Source organism: Calypte anna, chromosome 3 (genome assembly GCF_003957555.1).
Source record: "Calypte anna isolate BGI_N300 chromosome 3, bCalAnn1_v1.p, whole genome shotgun sequence".
NCBI lineage: Eukaryota > Metazoa > Chordata > Aves > Apodiformes > Trochilidae > Calypte > Calypte anna.
In genome coordinates, this window is record NC_044246.1 from 56,921,628 (window position 1) to 56,944,952 (window position 23,325).

General features: G+C 42.8%; 1 protein-coding gene across 3 annotated transcripts in view; it reads left to right on the top strand.

The window, feature by feature from the left end:
* TXLNB (taxilin beta) overlaps positions 1-8,616 on the top strand; it is a 48,835-nt gene extending 40,219 nt beyond the window's left edge. For all 3 annotated transcript variants that reach the window (XM_030448699.1, XM_030448700.1, XM_030448702.1), the window contains 3 exons: positions 3,284-3,376; positions 4,455-4,550; positions 5,634-8,616. In XM_030448699.1, the coding sequence (XP_030304559.1) occupies positions 3,284-3,376; positions 4,455-4,550; positions 5,634-6,467 (1,023 nt within the window). In that variant the 3' untranslated portion in view covers positions 6,468-8,616. The remainder of the gene's footprint in view (positions 1-3,283; positions 3,377-4,454; positions 4,551-5,633) is intronic.
* Positions 8,617-23,325: the final 14,709 nt, after the last annotated feature.

Here is a 23,325-nt window from a genome sequence, read left to right on the forward strand (position 1 = left end):
AGCCTGAAGGAGCCAGGAGACACCACCTTTATGCTAGCCTGTCTCTGGTCATCACAATATGCCTAAGACAGCCAAATCCAGCCCTCCAACTGGTGACAGGAGTCTGGCACCATCTCAGGGAATATACCCAAACTGTGGTATGCTACATGTCCTCCCCAGCCATGTCACTTAGGCAGACATTTTTAGCTTCATGCTTGAAACAAAACAAGAAGATGAAAGTCAGCCAAGGCCTTTAATTTACAGGTGGTATAGTACAACCACTGGGCACTGGCAACCAAGAGGAATGTAACAGAGCTAAAGGGGTGTCCTCACTGTAGCACACTTACAGTGTAGTGATGCTGAGATGCTCAAAGCCTGGCACTTTCTACCTCTCACCTGGCAACAGTGCTGCCACTGCTCCCCCTGCCAACCCTGTCTGGGGAGCTGGGCAGGCAGTGGGCAACATCCATGGGGTCTTTGTCTCCCTAACCAAGAAGCATTAGTACAAACTTCTAGTGAGAGACATAGCTCACAGCATGTCCCCAGCTGCTATGAAAACCTTCATTTATTAATTAAACTGAAGGAGCTATTCTTGATGCTATGAACCCCAGCTGGGATCAGAATTTGCCCTGCTCAATCCTAGAAGGTTTTAAATGTAGTTGAACAATAAGCAAAATTTGGGAGAGAAAAGGAGACAGAGAATTGAGGTGAGTTTTTGTAAGACAATGTCTCTGGGCTGACAATCTAAGATCTCTGGCTCCCACCCCTGCTCCCACACCTGGCTTTGGGATGCTCCTGTATTTCCCCTTAGGGCTGTGATGTCTATTCCTACTTTGTATCAGTATCCTACTTTTGCTGCGGCACCTGGGCTGCTAAAACAAATCCCTCTGCATTTCTGTCTGTGCCTTGGTCACAGATTTGGCTACAGCCTAGTATTAATACATACATGCAAGCCAGTAATACACACATGATCAGCTAGCTCCAGTATTGGCACCAAAGAACTCTGCACAGCCTGACCTCCCATGCCTTCACCCAGCTTGGTGGGGAAGAGCTGCAGGCAGTGCAGTGCTCGTGGCCACTGAGCCCCTGACTTTCTTGTTTAAACCAAACTCAGGCACATCCACAGAACACTCCAGGTATGGCCACAACATTTTCTAAGGGGTGTTGTAACAAAAAACAAGAATGAACAGGAAGAATTTTTTTACAGTGAGGGTGGTGAAGCACTGGCACAGGTTGCCCAGAGAAGTGGCAGAAGCCTTCCTGAAAACATTCAAGGCCAGGTTGAGTGGGGCTCTGAGTGACCTGATCTAGTTAAAGATGTTCCTGCTCACTGCAGGAGGGTTGGACTAGGTGACCTTTGAAGGTCCCTTCCAACACAAACAATTCTATGATTCTATGAGAATCAATACTAAACCCACCTCACTATTAGCAGCATTTTCTAAATCTTCTTTTCCTCAGTAACTGAAGGGGAGTGTCACGGAGGGTATGTGTTGGCTGGCACCACACAGAATAAAACCTCCCACCTAACCATAGAGTCAGCTCCCTAACAGATTGGAGAGGGCAGCCAGCCTGCAGCCAAATGCCTGAATCGTGCAGGCTGCTCTTGAACCTTCCACTGCTCTTTGCCCACCCCACCTCACCCCTTACACATTACGCCAATCACACATTTTCTAACAAGGGCTGCCAGGCTGGACAAGTGAAATGTCTGATCATCTTAAACACTGCTGGGGGTGCTTTGGCACCAAGAAGTGGTTATGTTGTAGCTAGTCTTTTCCAAAGAGCAGATAACCTATATCGCTATCTATATAGCATTCTGCATGACTTTTGGAGAAAAAAGAAACTACAAACAAAAGTAACAACCAAGCAAAAAAATCCTAGATCTTTAAAACAATTTTTTTTTCCAAAAACACCCACATACAAAACATGTCCTACTGAGAAAATACAGCTACAGATCAACTTTGATGTGGCTATCAGTGTAAACTGATAGCAAAATATGGAGCCCTAATCTTAATTGTTGGCACATTGCAGCAGATCATTCTTCTAGTCTGCTTCAAGAAGTGAAGTGAAGCTGAGCTGGCAGCAGAGACTGGCAGGGGATTATTTTCTCTGCCTTTGCTGGCCCTGCCCTCAGCTGCTGTCCACAGGCAGGCTGCAAAGCAGAGCTGACAGGGTGTCCTCTCAGCTTGCTGAAGCAGGGATGCAGCTGGAAGGAACCCAGTGTGGGATGATGGCAGTGTGAAGCAAAGGGTGGCTTTGCTTGCTGGGACTGCACTGCCTGCCAGATAACACAGGGAGGGAGCACCAAATGCTTCTTTTTGGTGGTGCAGTCCAGCGAAGAGCATAAGGTGCTGTTTGGTGCAGCTCCTGGCCACAGCCTGAGACACTGAGTAGGAACAGAAAAGATGTAAGAGGGGAAGCTGTCTGCAGTGTGATGTGGGAAAGCTTCTCCCCCAGCTTTCTTAGATGTCAGAAGCAGTATAGCCAGGGTAGCACCCAGCTCCTTACCTGGCTTGCTGGGTAATCAAAAAGACAGGTAAGCAGCTGGGCAGCAACACTGTACTGAGTTCCTCCACTAAAGCCTGCCAGAGTTTATGCCCTCAGATTAAAGTTTGAATTTAGTGATGTTTGCATGGCAAAGGAAGGCTTAGAGCTCAGGCACAGCTCTGATCACACTGGCTCCCACTGTGAGTTAATTCCATTGCCTGGTCCTGCACAGCATCAGTGGTTGGAGCAGCACAAGTTAGTCCCTACCCACAGAGATGGCCCAGGGATCATATTACTGTTTTCCAGTCTGTAGGTCACCCTAGGATTCCCTTCCTGTAAATGTTAGCCACAGTTGTACACAGGAAAGAGGTATACACGTCTTGTGAGGAAAGGCAAAGACAAGAAAGCTTTGTAGGCTTTAATGCTGTCCTCTTGAAGTCACCACACAATTACATAAGGAAATGTTTTCAGAATTCCCCACTTCTAGGGAATTTTTTTCCTCCTGGGCACCATGTGTAGAGACCCCATAGCTGCAACATTCAGGAGAACAGGGCAGCCATAATTCCCAGGTCTTTCAAAAATCAATGGCCTGGGTATTTCCATTGTTCCTCAGTTTACCGTTCTGTAATAGAGGAATCATAATAGTCTGCAACCTTAAAAAGAGTTTCAGTTCACTGATGTTTGTGCTTCATGGTCTTCAAACAGAAGCTAATTTCCATGTCCAAACACTATTTTTATTTTATTATCTACTACAAAAGTAGAACTTCACCATCCAGGAGACTGAAATTTCTGTCATTATTTTTTTCCCCTTTTAATGCAGATCACTCTTTATTCTGAAAGGTTTGAAGAATTTCAGAAAACATTGACTAAAAGCAATGAAGTGTTTGCCACATTCAAACAGGAGATGGAGAAGGTGAGTAGCAGCTCACAACTGAATTTTGTGCTCCAGAATCTCCTTTTAGATTCTGATATTTATCTCTGCAATAATTTTATCTGGGATGGGAACATTTCTGCACATTTTGGAGAGCAATGTCATCAACATCCAAGTAAGAGTAAGATCTGTGGTATATTTGGCCACAACTGACAGCAGCTTAGACTTCAGTGCTTCAAACTGAACATTTCACTCTCCCTTCAAGCTAAAATTGAAATTGCTTTAGAGAACAAACATTTTACCTAAAACCTAATGTGGTTGTTCTGTACAGACCCCTTAGAGATACCAAAGGGGGGGTCTGGTGCTGCATTTCTCAGCCCATGACTCCAGGAGGCTCTGGACACCAGAGCCTCCCTGGTGACTCAGACAGGTACAGTAAGGTTGACAGAGGCTTCACATCTCCCTACCAGAGTGTGTTGGTGGAGCTGAAGCCCACTAACACCTTCCCACTGTCAAGCCCAAGTGGGTGCTTCAAAGTGGCTGTAATGAACAGGAATCAAAAAACCAAACACACCCACTTTCCCAATAGAAAATTGTTCTGCTCTGCCACCAGGGCCCAAAATCCTGGTGCTGTGATGCAGACAAGCCCTCATGATCTTCACAGAGTCCAACCTGCAGAAAGCCAAAAGGAAAGAAGTTGCTATATGGCTACCAGTGTGTGCTGGACTAATCCAGGTGGAACTTCCTTGACAATGCTGGTTCAGAAGACCAAAGTCCTTCTTTAACTTCTGAGTAATACAACACTGCAGTCTTTGTAAAGAGACAAAGAGAATAATGTCACCTTTTTTTTCCTTTTGTTTTTTTCACAGTTTGTACTCTGCAGGTTGGCTGTCCTTTTACACACATAATCAACTGGTTCTACTTTAGGACTACAGACTGGAGGCTGAAATGACAGCTACTAAATCCATTCCTTCACATAAATTATTACTTAGTGCAGCCACTAGAGCTGCTGATAGTAGCCTTATGTGTACAGCCAAATACCTAAATAAAAGGGCTACCCTAATTTAATCTGCAGCATGGAACTCCTATTGTGATTCAGCTCTTCTTCCTGTTTCTATAGATGACAAAGAAAATGAAGAAGCTGGAAAAAGATACTGCTACATGGAAATCCAGGTTTGAGAACTGCAACCGAGCATTACTGGACATGATTGAAGAGGTGAATAGTCTTTTTCTTCTCAAGATGCACCTCTTCCCCCACATAATGCTTAAACTAGGAGATGAGATGACCTGAAACAGCCAAAAGTAAATTAAAAACATGTTCTTGACTCTAAGGGTCTTTTTTCAATCTACCTTGATAACTACATGTCTCTTTGTTAAAAAAAAGACAAAATTTCAAACCTCTGAAGCTTTTAGTTTGTGCAGAGAAATTCATTAAGTCCATGAGAAATTGAATTATGTAGCTGTGAATTCTAAGTGCTCTAAAAAATGTGTGATTGTTAATTTTTGTATAGATGCGTTAATTTTCGTATATAGTTCCCTTCACACTACTTTCTTTCTACAGAAGAGCATCCACCCAGGGAATTAACATGCACTAGCTAATGAACTTTAAATTCATGTCTTTCATTAACTTCCTGTGTAAGCAAACTCTAGGAGCCCAAAGCAAGTACTGTGGCTCACCAGATTTTTAAAGATGCAGTCACAGGGGCACAGCAGAGGAAATTCATAATCTTGTTGGAACTCGTTCAAATAAGATCAGAGGCTGCTTGAAGTTTCATCCCAGTCTTATATTGAATTTGGACCATATCTTTCTGGTTAGCTTTGTAGCTTTGTGCTATAACTATTGGTATGGGTTTCTGCATCTCTTGGTTCCTCAGTGGGTACAGAAGCAAGAAAATTTTCCAGTTCAGGCTGCTCTCACAAAAACTAGAAGCAAAATAAACAAAAAACATAATTCAGCTCATTTTCCTCAAAATTCACACTGCACGGGCCCAGGTAGGCTTTTGGATGCCCACCTGGGTGAACACCCACTATGTTTTTTCAACCTCTATAGGTCATCAACAAGTATTTCTGCAAATATTTTTAGTGAAACTGATCTGAATGAGTGTGGAGAATAGTAACAGTGGTGAATTTTGTCTTAACTTTAGCACAGAAGACCCTACTTATTGTAGAGCAGTGGGTAAAACCAAGCTATCTGGCAGAGTCCTGTGGGGCTCAAAGTGTTTCCCTATTGCCAGTTCCACCAATGAATTGCATGTGCCCAAATTCAGTCTATACCTTTGTCTGATGTTTTTCCCCACAGAAAGCCGTGAGGTCCAAGGAATACGAATGCTTTGTGCTAAAAATCCAGAGACTAGAGAACCTTTGCCGGGCTCTGCAGGAAGAGAGGAATGAGTTGTACAAAAAAATAAAGCAAGCACAGCTCGCTGATGAGGTGAACAGAAATGGCATCCTAGAAGAAGAAGAAGAAGAAGAAGAAGAAGTAGAAGATGATGCAAATACAAGCCCTTCCTCCTCTGAGAAGGCGACCATTGAGCTGCATGCTACTGACAAGGGCGTACTGAAGGATCTGGCTGAAGCTTTCCAGGTATCCCACAAAGCAGAGAGCTCCCTCCCAAGCAATAGCACCAACCCAATGACCTGTGACACTCAAATGTGTAATGTCCTGGTGCCAGAGCTCCCCTCTCCTCTCACCCCACAGCAAGAGGCTGGGAATCACTGTGAGCCACCCAGAACCAGCACAGCAGCGCCCACCGAACCTCTGCCAGCACTCACTGGGAGCACACCAGTGCCCACTGAAAATGCAAAAATACCCACTGAGAATATGCCAAAGCCCACCAAAAGCATGGCCACACCCACAGAAAGGGTGCCAACACCCACTGAAAGTGCACCAAAACCTCCTGAGAGTGTGCCGGTACCTACTGGGAATACGCCAAAAGCCACTGAAAGCATGCTGGCAACTCCCCAAAACGTGCCAACACCTACACAAAACATGCCCACTCCCCTTGGGAGTATGCCAGCACCCACAAAAAGTGCACCAAAAGCTGAAGAAAGTGTGAATGACCCAGAAGAGCAGTCTGGCCAAGGTCAATCCACAGAGCAAATGGGGGACACAGACATGGAAGCAGTGGATTGAGGATGCTGGGGTGTCCAGGCTTGTCTTCTACAAACCTTAGCTCTACTTTGTCCCCCAGATTGATAGCATTTTTTTTTAAGAAACAAAAAGTGGGTGCTAAAAAACACCCAGATTTGCATATCTGTAAGCAAATACAATGTGCTTCTGTTTGCTACCACTACCCAGTAATAATGAGTCTGCAAATTTTGCTGTCCTTCATCTGCTTGAAGCGTATTTTCTTCATGACAGGGAAATACAACAAAATTACAGGATCTTTATTTCCCCCAAGCATAAAGAGTCATCTCATTTAGCAAAATAATTTCAAAGTGTTTATGTTTCATGTTTTAAAAATCAGTGCTATCCACGTGCATAATTTTAAAGGGTCATAATTAATTGCATCTATTTGTTATGACATTGCATAAAAGATGCCCAACATGGACACATAATTATTTTAATCAATGAGGTGGAAGGAATGTAATCACAAAGTAAAATACTGAAATCATAAATGTGGTCAGCCATATCCACAGAGAGGTGAAATAACAAAAGGTCAAGTAACCTACCACTCAGCACTATGTGGGCTGAACACTTACAAGCTCTTAGCCTGATTGTGATTTTTATTTTTCTGCTTAGTGTTCTAGAAAAACTATTCTTTTCAACAGAACTTCAGGGGATGGGAGAAGATCTTTTCTAGATTCCTTATAAATCACTGTAAACAACACCAATTTCCAAACTGATGGCAATTCCCAAGGTAGAGGTCACAACCCTCCTCCATCCAACAGAAACCTACTGGTTTTTCATACCATCTGGGATCATGAGCCCAACAGAGAGGCTCATGACTGTTTCCAGCCCACAAATGAAAGTACCAGGATGTATTTCAGAAGAAATGAGACCATGCTTCAGAATGGTGTCACTGCTCCCAGCCCCAGCCACAAGAACCTTCTCACCACAGCTTCCTCCCACCCCTGCTGCATGTGCTGATGCTCCCAGAAGGGCAAGCACACTTGCCTGTTCATTGGAGTGGAGCACAAGAAAATGGCTTAGAAGCAAAGAGGAAAGCAGGAATCCCTCTCACAGACACCTTCAGGGACTGGCTACATTCTCATCCCCTTCTTGTCTAACAAGCTCTTCCTACCTGCCTGCCAACATAGCACTGGTTAATAACACAGCCACCTTGTCAGAAACTGCTTGACTCTGGCATCAAGAACAAAGATGAAGAAGGTACAAGGTGAAAGAGGGTACCAGCCCAGACATTTCTCAAGGAAGAAGAGTAAGAAGGTTAAAAGAAGGTCTTAAATATTCCTGTTTGTACCTTTCTCATCCCTATCTCTGAATTCAGACTGAGACTTTTGGAGTCTAAGCTGGTTAAGATTTTGAAAAGTGCAATTAAACAAGTTCTTCAGAGGCTGGAAGGGGAAATGTTACAATCAAACACACTCATGTTAATAGACAAAGCCAAAGACATATCCCAAATCCCTGAAGCCAAAATTACCCATCCAAGCCCAAACTGAAATACAAGACAACCAAGAAAACAGATCCCATCTGTGACAGACAGGGGGAGACTTTGGTAACAGAGTCCTCCTGGCATATTGGTCTCCAAAAGAGAGGTTTGACTCTGCTTGCTGCAGATGTGGTCTGCATTTGTCTGTGTCTGCTCTGTTTGGTCCTGCCTTTTCAAGAGCTCACACTTGGAGTATACACAGCATGATTTGCAACATTTTGTTGCTCTGATTATGGCCTTATGAGTAGCTCTTACAGATACAGTTTTCAAATGCAAATGCCTTACATTAGTTATGAAAATCAAAAGCGTTTAATGTCTTTAATCACCTGAAAGTAGATCATTCAAGTCTTAGTTACCTTAAGCTCCCTTTATAACCAGTAGAGAAGAAAGGCATCTTTCAAGGACAAGCAATCTCATGGTAAGACTGGCATCCAAGGCAGAAGAAATTACTTTTGCTCTGAAGATGCTATTTTTCTTCACTGATTCTAGAGCCAGCATAGGACAACTAGCTTAAATTTAAAATGTCTGTTATTAGGTATCAAAATTAGGCAAATCAAACATTCAGATTCAAAGCTCTAAATGACTGGCCATCTCTGAAACTAAGCCACTTGCTTGTCTGTGAAAATCTTAACATATAACTAATCCTTATCCTGCAATAAAAAGTTATACTCACCTGGTTTATATTTTATAGTTTCCATTGACTTGAGTCTGTAGAAATCTAGTTTCCATTACAAGTTTTGTTTGGTGTTAGGATGACTTAAAATTAATGAAATTTATATACCCATTAATTGTTGGGGGTTTTTTCCTTTCTTGGTCGTTTGATTCTGTTGACATTTTAGTAATTGCATATAGTCAACTTCTTTTTCCTCAAGTAGGCCCTTAGAATGCCTTTAATTGTTGAAGTTTTCTTACATAGTCAAATATTCAATTATATAACAATAATGATCAACATGGTCTTTTAACTTTAACTTGGTTCTATTTTGCATAATCATTATGGTTGCATCTTTAATTATATAATGGTTTCCTCATACCTCCCAGCTTCAGCAAGCAAGGAGACAAGAATCCTGCAGAAAAAAACTTTCTACCTACTCATGATTGATTCTTACAGCATCATCTGTCCTGAATAATTACATGGCCTTCTGGGAAAATCACTCCCACTCTATTCTGCCTTCCCCATTTTCACCCTTTTAAGTGGTGCATCAAAAACTGAACTCACACACCTGCAGCTCCTATTACTCTGTACAACTCCTACTCCACATACCTGTTGCTTTTCCTCTTTCATACCATCTACCAGCTGCTTTTTATCTCAGCAGTTTCCTCCTCATTCTCAGTGCACACACAGAGCACAGGAGAGTGACCCTCCATGGTTTTAGTTCCAGGATTTGGCCTCATCTGTTTGCAAGAGATGGGAGAAAAATCTGTAGGGAAAAATCCGGCTGATCCCAGGCTGAATGAAGCATTTATAGGCACACTGTGGGAATGGTTTATCTGTAATTTTACAGTCTATAGACCTGTGGGAGGCTGGATGACCCTCAGCAGAGGCAGAAAAATCTGTAAAATTTAACCATGCTTCTATTTGTCATCCATTGCATCAGGCTGGCAGTGTAAACCACTGTCACCTTCACAGATTACTGTGTGCTAGCCTGATTTCTCTCATTCTTCTTCAAACTTAATTGCTGGCTTCTTCTTGATTTCTTCTTGTACTGGTACCCAGTACAAAAGCTGACTCTGCACAGCAGCAGTGCCCTCATGAAAAGCCTTTGGGATTGCAGTCTGTACATCAGCTCTACTGCTCTTCCCTCTGGTACCTCCACACTCAAGACTCAGAAACTCAGCACATTTCTGTGGTCATTCAGAGGCAGTAAATAACAATGAGATATATCTTCCCTGCTGTTTATCCTTAGCATCATTCTCCTACTTATACTGCCAGGCTTACCAGTCCTGGTGTGTACTGTGGTTGCCTCCTTCAGTTCTTGCTTTTATTTCACACAGTTATTCCCATACCACCAGGCACAGATTTGGGGAGAGAAAAGGTGGTAACAGTAGCTGGATCCTACTTGCTAAAACCATCCATTGCTGCACTGCTTTCGTATCAACAACAGCCTTGATTTGCATAAGATGCAAGGAAAGAACAAAAATATTTTCCCTTTCTGTCTGCCTGACCTTTGACACCTCAGAAATTTAACAGCTCCTTTGCTGAACATGTAAACCAGCATTTTTCAATAATCCAGAGCTTATCCAGATGTGGGGGGATTTTCATTATGACAGCCAAAACCAGATCACATGATGCTAACATGACCCTCTCACCTAATTTCTGATCCCTGTGGCAGACCACAGTAATGATAAATCTCGTTGATGAGAGATTAGTAAGAAACAGCTGATCTGTTTCAGCTTAACTTTTCCCACAATTCTGAACAGAAATACACACAGATGTGGAATATATGATCCAGATGACGAAACTCCATCAACAGTGCAAGCAACCCAAAACAGGGACATGTAATAAAATACGGTGCAGCTCTTACTATAAGCTTCACTACTAATGTCATATTTAAATTCACTTTGTCATTGGATTGTAATCAACCACGTATGCAGCAGTCACTGGATTCACACACCCCCTCTCTATTTGCAATGAGCGTCATTGAACTTATCCATATTGAAATGAGACTTTTCTTTTTACTTTATCAGGAAATGACAGGACTCATTCCTTAACTGGGTCCACCTGCCACACCATTGCCAGGCATACAAACTTGCAACCATTATCTTTGGTTAGCTGAGGAGCAAGCACAAAGGAACAGAGATAACCCTGCCCATGAGTCAGTCGGACCAGTTGAGGCATAACAACACAGGATGAGGGAGTCAGAAAGACAGAGAAAGGCAGACATGGAAATTAAGTGATTGCTGCATTGGTGGGCTCCTGAATTTTTTGCACTGATGTGTTTCACTACTGTACAGTTCTTGGTTTTTCTACTTACAAAAGACTTACCACATGCCTCTCCAAGATGCAGGAGGAAACAATGGTTGTGGCTGTAGGAGGACAGTGCTAGGGCAGCATCCAAACTCCAGGAAAACCCAGAAACATCAGCATCCATAACCCCCAGTGGCTCACAGCTTTGCATAGCTGACAGCTCAGGTCACTTTGCTGTCCTGTCCCCTTGTCACACCTGACCTAACATGGGGAGTGAAGCAGTAATTGCTTGTGGGCCATAGATGACTGAACAAGACATGGGCCAGCACCCCCTCCACAAGCACAGCAAGGAGCAAGGGAAGATCTTAGGCTTTGGCCTAAGATCCCCCAACTGTGGGAGACAGATGGCAAAGAAAGATGCCAGGGTGTATGCTGCTTGTGAGCAATTTTCTATACCAGCAAAGCAGCTTCCACACTCCTTATATTTGGAGAGGGTCTGAAAGAAAGGGCATATGAAAAACCAAAAGAGGTAATGGCTCAGAAATAAGCCCAGAATAGTGTATTTTACAACATCTACATCACATGTGTTTGGAGAAGGCTTGTAAGGGTTGTGCTTAAAAGAAAAAGAAAGGCGAGGCTTAAGTACAAGACTGTCTCTAACAAAGTTTGTAGGATTCATCTTTGAGGTGCAGATGAAACACCTGCAATCCAGCCTAAAAGAAAGGCAGCCTTAGGCAAAATACTCTATGCTCAGCACAAAATAGCTTCCAAAATTGGGCTAAGAGGTCACACCTCGTGGCAACTAGCCACAAAAAATGCAGAGGTGAAGATAATATCTCATGTGCACTGATCTATCTTAATAGCATATTCTTTTTATCTGGGGGAGGGGGGGAGATAGGGGAAAAAAGGATGTTCAGGAAGCCTCTTATCTGCATAGAATCACATAGAATCACAGAATCAAGAAACATTTGAAGTGGAAAGGACCTTTAAAATCAGCAGTCAAACATTGCATGTATCATTTTATTCAGTGGTTATCAAAACACAACACAAAGGGTTCCTTCAGGGGATCCCAAAATGCTTTTCAAGATTAAAATATTAAGGAATTATTTCACTTTGGGCGGAGGGACACCTGCTTTGGGTTTCAACACTGCAGCAATACACTGCAGAAATACAGGGAGTTAGGGTACAGGTTTTCTCCAGGTATAAACCTTCATTGGAGAATCCAACTACTGACTGTTTGGCAATAGAATTGGTAATTTATTATTAGTAGTAGTAAATTATTATTAGTTATTTATCATTGTTATTAGTTATATTAGAATATCAATTTATTCCCTAAGTGACTGGATTTTGTGCCTTGCCCTAATAATTCTGGTACTGATGTCAGCAGAAAATAAAGATCAAGCTCTTTGCATGTGTAAATCAAAGAAGCTCCTTTAAAGCCAGCTGAGCTCCTCACATGACATCCAATGAAAATCCTGTCCAAGGAGCTGAATTACTGGGCCATTAGCAAGTTCTCTGCTCCTATGAAGTGAATGTTTTACCCAGCTTATACTTATGGGGCTCTGAGAGAGACAAAATGAATTTCTTTAATTAGAATTTGGCCAACACATTGCATTTAGAGAAGCTACTTTTAGGAAAATTGCCAAAAAAGCAATCTTTATTGACCACAAGTGGGCACAGCCTCTACTTTGCATCCCATCCAAACACCAAGTACTGCAGTGCTCCAGCTCACATCCTCTCCTCAGAGAGGATGAAAGGCAGAGCACAATTTTTTCAACCACTTCACCCACTTCCTGCAGCTCTTCACTCTTTCCCACGCTTCTTCCACCCAATGACAGGTCTATTTTGCTTGCTGCAGCTTTCTGGGTAGAACTTGTTAAAAATAGAACAAAATATGATTAGATTCAGGTTTCATTTAACACGAGATCTAGGTCAGGGCTGACAATTCCATCTGAGCTGCTGCAACAGCTCTCTGCCTCCACAATGGGGGAGGCCCTGCTCCTCTCACCAGCTTGCAGCTCTGGAGACCCTCTTCAGTGCCAGTGCCAGAGCTGGTCAGGCTCTCTGATGAACTGATATAACACACTAGCCCAACAGAAACATAACGCAACTAAAGAAAAATGGATCATTTCCCAGCATGTTAGAGTGCTGATGGATAAAGTGGGAGCTGTATTGTCAGCAGCAAGCTACTAGGTCAGCTCAGGTGTACCAAAATCCTGCTCACTTACTGCTTAATCACAGTGCTACAACTGCTACAATTTTTCCACAGCTGTAGATGGAATATAGACCAGGGGAATGAGTGGTATTAGCAGCAGGTATTTTTGAAGTTCTTAAAGACTTGCTACTGCCAAAGGAGTCCTCTTCTCACTTCTGCTGAGTAGCACAGCCTCCTCCTATATGGCTATCATAATCCTTCTGGCCCGGCTGTGGCCTGGCTTGGGGTTTAATCTGGCAGAAAACCAACCTTGTAAAAGAAAACAATATTTTTTCTAATGTAGCTCTATCCCAACTAGCTTACTAAAAGGCAGTAGTGCTTTGCTCAGTGTGGAGAGCAACCAAGGGGTTTTGAGCATCCATGTACTCTCACACATCGGTAACACTCAGGTCTTTATGAGAAGAGCTCATCTAGCAGATAACTCTTATTTCACATCACTTCCAGATTGCAAAGCTGGGCAATTTTATAGGCTAAAAAAATCTACCTCAAATAGTAGCCTGTGGCAGCATCTGCCTTTGTAACACAGAGGGGAAAAGTGTGCTACACAACACTATGGAGCTCTTAAAGAAAGGGTAACAATCCAGGGGCCTGGAGGTGCCTCTGAGGTCCCATCACCACATGTCAGTACAGTGCAGTGTGGACACAGGGCTGGGCACCTTACTCAGTGGTGACAGGGCTGGGAGAGCTGGTTGGTGTGACTCAGGAACACGGACTATGCCAGACTTCACCCAGACTGGGCATCTTTTGAGGTCCCACCTAGCTTTCTTGTTTCATGATTTGCCAGGTGTCAGCAGTGTTAAAGGTGGGCACTGTGGTGCTCAGTCCCCTTTTAAATCCATCAATCTGAACAGGATTACAAACAACAACAATAGCAAAAGCGTTAGCTTTAACAAAATCAGCATTTCCATCAGTTTTCTGGAATTTCTGTTTCCTCAGTTTAGGTGGTCCCAGTGTCCTGCAACACACACCAGAAAGCCTACAAACTGTCAGGTATTTCAGTTTCTGAAAAATGAAGTCACAAGCTGAACACCTCCAGTGTCACAGTAAGCATACACAGAAAAAAAAATTAAGCCAGTCCCAAAGGGAGAGTTAAGTTGTTCTGGTCATCATGTTACCCAGCTATCTCTTCCCAGGTGTTTCCACCATTTTCCAGAGAATTAAAAACAAAATGCTGGCTTTAGCAGTAATGGAACTTAGAGCTTCTTCCCTTGTCCCCTTGCTCGAGGCATTGCCCCCCCCCTCACTGCACCCACTGCTCTCCCCGCTGTGCTGCTGCTGCATGGCTGCACTGGAACTGGGTTGCTCAAGCAATCCAGATTAATAATACCCGCCCAGCACCACCACCACCAAGAAGAGCTAATTTTAACTCATATTATTGCAGTGATCCAGTTGGACGGTTTTTTTAACAGTATCTCACAAAACTATGCCCTGAATTCTGGTCACAATAACTGCTAATTGAACTTTGCCCATCTTTTGCTTTTAAGAAAATACACACAGCAGAGAGACAAAGACACACAGCTGCATGACAAGAACCTATTAATTTTGTTTGGACCTTAACTCTGGAGCATAACGCTGTTCTCAGAGTTAATTGTAGCCTTTCCACTGACTATTTTAGCACACATCTCTTGGTCTGAAACAGAATTTATGTTTTAGATCTCAGGCTGGCCCTGTACACAAAATACAGGGAAGGCACAATACCCAACACATGATAATAATGACCAGCTCCAGAGTTTGGAACTTCACATTACATTTTCTGCTCACAAAGAAAATGAAAGCTCTCTTGCTTCCATACAGACATTCTGGGTTCTCACACATGAGGACAGATCAAGTGCCAGCAGCAAGGTGACTGCTCACAATTCAAGGACCATTTCTGTGCTCCCAGTCATTCTGGTAGATCCTAGCTGGTAAATTCCCATAGCAATACAAATGTACTGAGTTTCTTTCTTTGCTTGTTGTACTAAAATTGTTCTTAAATCAATGTCTGTAGACGTCATCATCTCAGAACACAAAAGACTCATCTTCCTCTTACACCAGAAGTTGATGGTAATGTAAAGAAAATGAGGCAATTGTTTCAAATAAAGGAAAAAAACAAAAACAGTGTGGTCCATATAATTTTTACTAGAAATAGTCTTTTTTTTTTTGTTGGTAAGGTGGTGTTAACTCCTGAAATTCAGAGTCACATCTGAATTACATCAACTGGAAATAGTTTTGGTTTTAAGTTTGTGCTTTGGTTTCAAATTTATGCTTCTAGACTATTGCTAGCATGCCAGACCATTACATGAAAACACTTTTCACTTGTACTATTCTGTCCAGTTAAAAAGTCTTTTCAGAAAAAAGTCTTGATGACATAAATAGCAGCTTGGCCAGGAAGAGAATCACAGAATTGTCACATTTGGAAAAAATATCTAAGATCACTGCATCCAACTGCCAACACTCCCCTCGCCTTCTGAATAAATAAGTATATATATATGTATCACCCATTAGAGGATGTCCTGAAGTGCCTCATCTACCTGTTTTTTAGATACTTCCAGGGACGGTGGCTCCACCACTGGGCAGCTCATTCCAAAAGTCAACTACTCTCTCAGTAAAGAAATTCTTCCTCAAATCTAGTTTAAACCTTCCCTGGTGCAACTTCAGGCCATTTCCTCTACTCCTGTCATTGTTCACTTGAAAAAAGAGGCCAACACCCACCTCCCTACAACCTCCTTTCAGGTAGCTGTAGAGCAATAAGGTCTCCTCTCAGCCTCCTCTTCTCCAAACTAAACATTCCCAGTTCCCTCAGCCCCTCCTCACAGGGCTTGTTCTCCAAACCCTTCACCAGCTTGGTCGCCCTTCTCTGAACTCACTCCAGCAGCTCAAGGTCTTCCTTGTAGTGAAGGAGCCAGAACTGAACACAGCATTTGAGGTTCAGTCTCACCAGTGATGAGTACAGGGGCACTATCACTTCCCTTCTCCTGCTGGTGTCACTATTCCTTTTGATAATAATATAATATGTAATATTATATCTAATTATATTATATACACATTATATATAATTATATAATATATAATATATAGAATAATATGTGTTATATATAGGCATTGTTATAATTTTTTATTATTATACAAGTAAAGATGCTGTTGGCATTCTTGGCCACCTGGGCAAGAGGGACCTGCCACCATGAGAGACGTCTTACTCAGCCCCAGTTTTCTGCACCTGCCTATGTCAACACCTTCCTATTCACCTATCATTTTCTGCATCATTAAATAACTCTCACAACACTTTAAAATACAGATTAAAATAAATACAATTTGCAAGTTTGGTAATCCACAACTTCTGATATAAAAGGCCACATTTACTTCGTGCATGTAGAAAAGTGGCTGCTATCAACAGCAGGCCTTTGACATGTATACAGTATCTGTTGTTACTTATTTCTATGTCTCTGTAGCACATATGCCAACAGAGATTCTTAGAATAGAGTTATAGAATAGAGTTTTGGTTGGAAAATACTTTGAGGATCATTAGGTTGTTGTTGGAAAACATCTTCACCCAGAGTCACTGGTGAATTAGCACATACCATATTAACTTTTTAATTTTATATTAATGTAACATGTCATATGATGTACCATATTCTATTATAGCTATCAAGTACACAGATATGCTGAGCTGCAGCAGGACATTTTAATGGTGTAAGTTTTGTAACACCACAGCTGCAGGGACACACTGAAACCTTTCTGCTCCACTTGCTGCCTTTTTCCCCCAGTGAGGAGCTGGGATCTTCACTGTGCCCTGGAAAAAAAAAACAGCACTGGTAAATGGTAGAGGGAGATAGAAAATGCAGACACCTTGCTGTGCACCTGAAACCCCTGCAGTCTTTGCATTTTAATCCCTCCTCTTGGAACCCTGTGTTTTAGACAAATTAATGATCTTTCTGCCTCAGCTTCCTACACATAATTTTTGCTAGTGAATGTGGTTGCAAGTTATTTTGAGTGCAAAATTGCACATGAACTCATACTTATCAGTAAAATCATTTTCATCTAGTATAAAATGCCGTGAAAATTATAATAATAGAATATTTTATGTTGGTAGGAATCTCTAGAGGTGACCCCCACTTTCTGAAATTAAATCAGGAGTCTCAGGTCGAGTCTCAGGTCCTGTCTCAGGTCCTGTCACTTTTGAATATTTCCAACAACAGAGGTTGCACATCTTGGCGTAATTGTTCTCATTTTTTAGTTTTTTCACAGTGAAATATTTTTCCTTCATGTAATACTCCTTGGTGCAACCTGTGCCCTTGGCCTCTCATCTTGCCACTGTGCACTCTTCTCCATAGCCTCCCATCATTAGTTGAAGACAATTGTTCATTTCCCCCATGCCTTCTCCAGGCAGCTCCCTCAGCACTTCTGTTGAGATGACACAAGGACAGCCTTATGTCTTGATAAAAGAACTTACATTTATGCTTAACTGGAGAAGTGAATTTTTCTTTTCTGCTCTAGCTTCTGTTAACCAAGAAAAACAGCCAACACTCAGTATAGTCTTACCTGTACCTCACTGTGAACTCCACCACAGCTTAACTCTTCACCAATTTTGCCAACATTTAAGCTTGTGTGAACATTACCTAACCCTACCCAATAAAAGTGCATCAGGTGGCTGTAGGTTTAGTTAGGAAAATCCTCATGCAAACCAGATAAATTTGAACAGTCTTCACCCAGGGGATTACTCCAGGGGCAGCTGTGTCAGAAGAGAAGAAGCTGGAAAATGGGTGGGTTTGTCCAGATCATCTGGGAAAGCAAAATTCCCACTCCTTGCACCTGGAGCTCCAGCAGGATCAACACAGCATCGGTAAGTTAGGCCCTATCTCCCATAAACTCAGGTTCCTAAGCTTGATAAAGTTGTTTTTCTGAGGCTCTGGCAAATCTTTTCAAGTCCTCTGCAGGGTAATAATTGTTAACAATAACATTTACACAGGTGTATGAACTTTCCACATGTTCTGTTCCAACTTGCCAGGCAAAATGTTACAAGAATTAATAAGAAAAATGCAGCACCAGAAGAACTGGGTTAAAACACACCCATGAGTGTTACATTCAACCAGAGAAAACAAAACAAGCAAAAGCCTTTTCTAATCCTGAAAGGTTAAGAAGCTTAAGTCAAGTCCTGTGAAGACATTTTGTCTTATCAGCCTACCACTGAGAATCTTCTCTAGAAAAAACACTTTACAGGGCATCCCCAGGGGTCCTCCAACCAGCAAAGTCTGAACAATAAACGTGCAATGACCATTTTGAAGTCTGTTGGATGTGTATTTTTGTTTTAAAAACTCCTGCTGAAACAACATAGCTAAGAGTCACAGTCACAGCTGATGATTAACTACTTCACTGCTAAGACTTGTGAGGTGTTACTACTGGGTCCCAAAAGCCAGGGGCAAGGTTAAGACACTGTGATGCAGTTCACACAGTTTGTGCCCTTGCACTGGTGACTCCAGGAGACAAAAGCCTTGTGAATTACCTTCCATTGAGCTGGTGCTGTGTGTATCCTGTGTGTATCCTATGTATGCTGTGTGTATGGCAATCAGAGGGAGCAATGATACTATGGAGGAAATCGAGGCTTCTTTCTGGGGGTCCCCAGTACCACACTTCAGGTTTTCATATGTGCAATACAGACCTGTCTGGGTACTGTTCATGCCTGCCCCTTCTCCCATCAATGCAGTTAACCCAGCACAAGCCCTTGCATGCACATTTATCATGCCCTGACCTCCATCAAAACAATCAGAAGAAAATGGTAATTCAGAATTACACAATATTTTTTCTGGAGGTTATACACACCCACTTTACAATTTGACTCACTCTCCATGGCTTGGCTCAAAAAATTATGTTTCTGCTCATCAGCAGCTGAGCACAGGGGGGAGGATAGGATTCAATAAGATTCTAGAAAGTCCAGCTGCTTTGGGTGTGGGTGTGTGCTAGCCCAGAGGTGGCAGCTGAGCAGCAAAGGGACGACAGGGCAGCTGTGCTCTCAGCCCAGGAACAAAACAGTGCTGGGCTCTCCAGCGCTCCTCTATGGCCCAAATATTTTCCTCAGAAAAGATCAGACTTGGACCATGAATCACACAAATCCATGCAAAAAACAAACCTCCGGTGAAGCTGCTACATCACCGCCATCCCCCACAGAGGAGTGCTCCATGCAGACACATTTTCTGCAAAAGCTGAGTGCAAGACACAGGCTCCGCTCTCAAGGTGTTCTTGCATTGAGCAGTGCCCATTGATAGAGGTATGAACTCCTACTGGCTCTAGCAATGGTAATCACAAGAAACAAAGCCCAAAGCAAGCCCTCTGTACTTGGCAACAGTTTCTCCCAAGACAGATTTTATATTGCAAGTAAGACTAAACTACTCATCAAACATCTTGATTGGAGCTTTCCCTGTCTTCATCAAAATGCTATTTACATTTACATCTTTACTGTTGTGTCAGGACACTCCTCCCCCTCCAACAGTGCTTTACTGTACACTCTCCAGAGGGCAAGTGGAATGTAAGTTCTTCCATCACCTCTGTCATGCTTTTAGCCAAAATGTCCTGATTTTACTGTATGAGTAAGATTTCCGACTCTTTTCTCCTGTGAAAGGGATTTAGAGGGTCATTCCTCATTAATAAGAATATTACAATTCTTATTAAGAATTCCATGTTAAAGAGACATTCACCAAACACATAACTAAACTAATTTTAATACACTGCTAATTCTCAGCAATACCTGAGATGTCCGGCAATTAAAATTGAAGCACTGGTACAAATCCTTTCCTAGCATAAACAGGCACACCATTTCCACGAGTGTCAGGAGACAGAGGCCAGCTATTTTGCCAAAGCTCTGGCTTGGCCCCCTGCCTCTGCTGCAAGCTACTCTTTCTCATTTGATTCGCCACAGATGGGCAGCTCCCGAAAGCAACTTCTATTGGGCTCTTTCCAAGGAGCAGAAAGATGGCTGAGTGATCCTGCTCCACCTTCAAGGACACGATGCCTCGCACTGAGCAGTCACACCACGGCAGGAACAGTGTGAGCCCACTTATCCTCTCTAGCACAACAGTAATGAAACAAGGAGCCTCATAGCTTCTTGAGAGACCAGCTACAGCAAGCTCGCAGTGCTTGATGTTCCCCTGCCCAACAGTATTGCCATTAACATTGGCAGCAGAGGCAGTTAAATGCCATTGCTTTTTTCTTTCCTGTGCTACACAAACTTTAACATAAATAGTCCTCAGAAGCAAGTCATGAGCACATTACAGATGAAGGCGGCAGAACTGCAGAGGCAAAATTACTCAGTTCAGTCATACTTATGCTGGATATCCCCAGGGAGAGCCATCAGCCTCTCTTCATTGCAACTTGTCCCTGCAAGCACTGAGTACAGAGCCTGCTCATGGGGTCAGAAAGGATCCAGATCCACATCCCCCTGGCTGTGAGCATCATTTCAGCCCCAGAACGGGTGGGAAGGAAGAGATGAAGAGGACAGAGGGTTTTCCAGCCAGAGCTACGGGAAGTTAATTTCAACAAGGTACAAACACTGCCAATTTTTAAGTGAGGAGAGCGTATAAAAACATTAGGGAAAACTGCCATCAACCTTGTGAGAGGAAACACCCCTTACTCTGCATTTGGCTTGTACTCCAACCAACCCAGCTGCCACAACACCTTCAGCACTGAGGTACAGTTTACCTGGGATTTTGCTACTGACCATGCAGTTGCCATTGTCCTCCTTGGCTACATGCCAGGGTCTGCAGCCTGCTCCCTCTCCACCAGCATCCCAGCCAACTAATCTCGTGCTGCCTACACTGAATGGGAAGGCTGACCAATGGTAATGAAGACTCCCACTCAGTTCAATATATTTTGGCAGAAACTGAGATTAAAAATCAGGCTAAGCTCTATTACTATTTGTGTAACTAGAGTATCCTGGTTACAGAGCTTGTAACCATAGCAATCATTTAAATGAAGCTTTAAAGACAATATTCCCTTGTTATTAAAATCTTGATCCTTGATTTTGAGTCAGTTTCTCCATCTTCCTCCTGTCATAGGACCCAGACGTGCCTCCTGGTCTTATAGAAGACATGGGAAAGGAAGAGTTTGGCTCTGAATCACTGAGCATCTTCACCTAGTGTTTGTGTCTCGTGTCAATAGAATGATGTTTCCTGAACACAGGCATATGTTGGATGGCAGTGGATGAAAAACTCAACATGGCCTTCAATGTGCACTCACAGCCCAGAAAGCCAACAGGATCCTGGGCTGCATGAAAAGCACGGCCAGCAGGTTGCTGGCGATTTTCCACCTCTACTCCACTCTGACGACAGCCCACCTGGAGTACCCCTTCCAGCTCTGGTGCCCCCAACACAAGAAAGACATGGACCTGTTGGAACAAGTCCAAGGGCAGCCCATGAAGATTATCAGAGGGCTGGAGAATCTCTCTTATGAAGAGAGGCTGAAAGTTGGGGTTGTTCAGCCTGGAGAAGAGAAGGCTCTGAGGAGACCTTATAGCGGCCTTACAGTACCTGAAGGAGGCCTACAAAGCTGGGGAGGGACTTTTACAAGGGCATGTAGTCATAGGACAAGGGGTAATGGCTTTAGGCTGGAAGAGAGTAGATATAGATCAGACATTAGGAAGAAAATTCTTCACTGTGAAGGTGGTGAGACACCGGCACAGGTTGCCCAAGGAAGCTGTGGCTGCCCCCTCCCTGAAGTGTTCAAGACCAGGTTGGATGGGGCCTTGAGTCACCTGGTCTGGTGGGAGGTGTCCCTGCCCACGCAGGGGTTGGAACTGGATGATCTTTAAGGCGCCTGCCAACCCAAACCATTCTATAATGATTTTATATGAAAGGATCCTTTGCCATTAGTGGCCTGGGAGGTTCATGAACATCATACAAGTAATCAACTAACAATGATGTTTCTTTAGAATAAATCCTAGATAATTAAACTGAGCTTACTAATGACATTCCAAAAAAGGTATTACTTAGGTTGGAGCCAAAGTAATTTAAAAGCTCAGGCCACTGGGGGATAAAAAAAATAAAAATACAAATAAAACTAAGAAACAATAAAAAAAAAAGGTAGAAGTATTTGGCAACTGGTAATTTATATTAATTATATCCAAAGTCTCCATTCCACAGTTATGACTCTTGTGTTAGTAAGAGTCACGCAGGCATCACACAAAGGCAGCAGTGATCTCTTATTCTGTAACTGTATCTGGATAACTAAGGAGATTTTTATTTTGAAAAGATCCTGCCAAAGCTGCTTTTTTTTTTTTCCAGCTTCTCGTCAAACGAGTATGTAGCCAAGAAAATGGGACACAGAAGCAGTAAGATGGATGTGATCTGTACACATTTTTCTCACAAAAACACAAGTGCAGTGCATGTTTAACAAAAGGGAGTAGCTCCAGGGTAATATTATATAATGGAGTCAGATGTTAACTCTTGAATATACAGTACCCCAGGCAGGTACTTTTCAAAAAGGGAACCTTTTTCTTCATGGGAGGAAGGAGCAAATTTCTTCTTGGAACATGACTTGAGAGCTACTCCTGTATGCCACCAAGTCTGGTTCAGTCCTGCAAGCTTTGCTGCTATGAGCATCATCGCATCAAGCAGCCTGTGGGCTAAGGAGCTCTACCAGATGCTGTAGTTTCTCTGCACATCCCATTGATGTTGGTTGGACATCACCGAATGAAAAGCAAATATGCAGGAAACCCAGTGACTAATATGCATATTTAAGGCCAAAAATAGTCATGTACCAAGTCAATGGCAAAGCACAGCAGCTGCATCCTTAAGAGGAAAACAGGTTTTGTTTTATACAGCCATGTTTTTACTAGCATCAGAATGAACAGAAGCTGTTTCACAGAATAACATCAGAATAGAAATCAGATATGAATATAGTTGTGTGAAATGTGAAATGTATTTTTAGGTGCACACACCCACGCACATTCGCAACCTGAATACTTCGTTCCCCTCCTCTGATACAATCAGGGATGCTTCCAGCAGGAGTAAGCCCAGGCATGCTCCTAACCTAATTTGCCTGTGCCACCCCTACTTTAACTACATACTATAAACATGTAACATTCTGAAAAGCTTTTTTTAAATTACTTATTCTTCTCTCCACACTTTCACAAAGCTTCTCAGTTTCTTTTAGCAACCCCAGTAAGCAGATTACAAACCTAAGTTCTGCAGTTCACTGCTCAGTACCACGCCCCCAAAAAAAGGGTAAAAACTGCTGGGGAAGGAGTTTTGCTGAAGTACCAGTACTCGTTTTGTTTTCCTCACAGGATTATCAT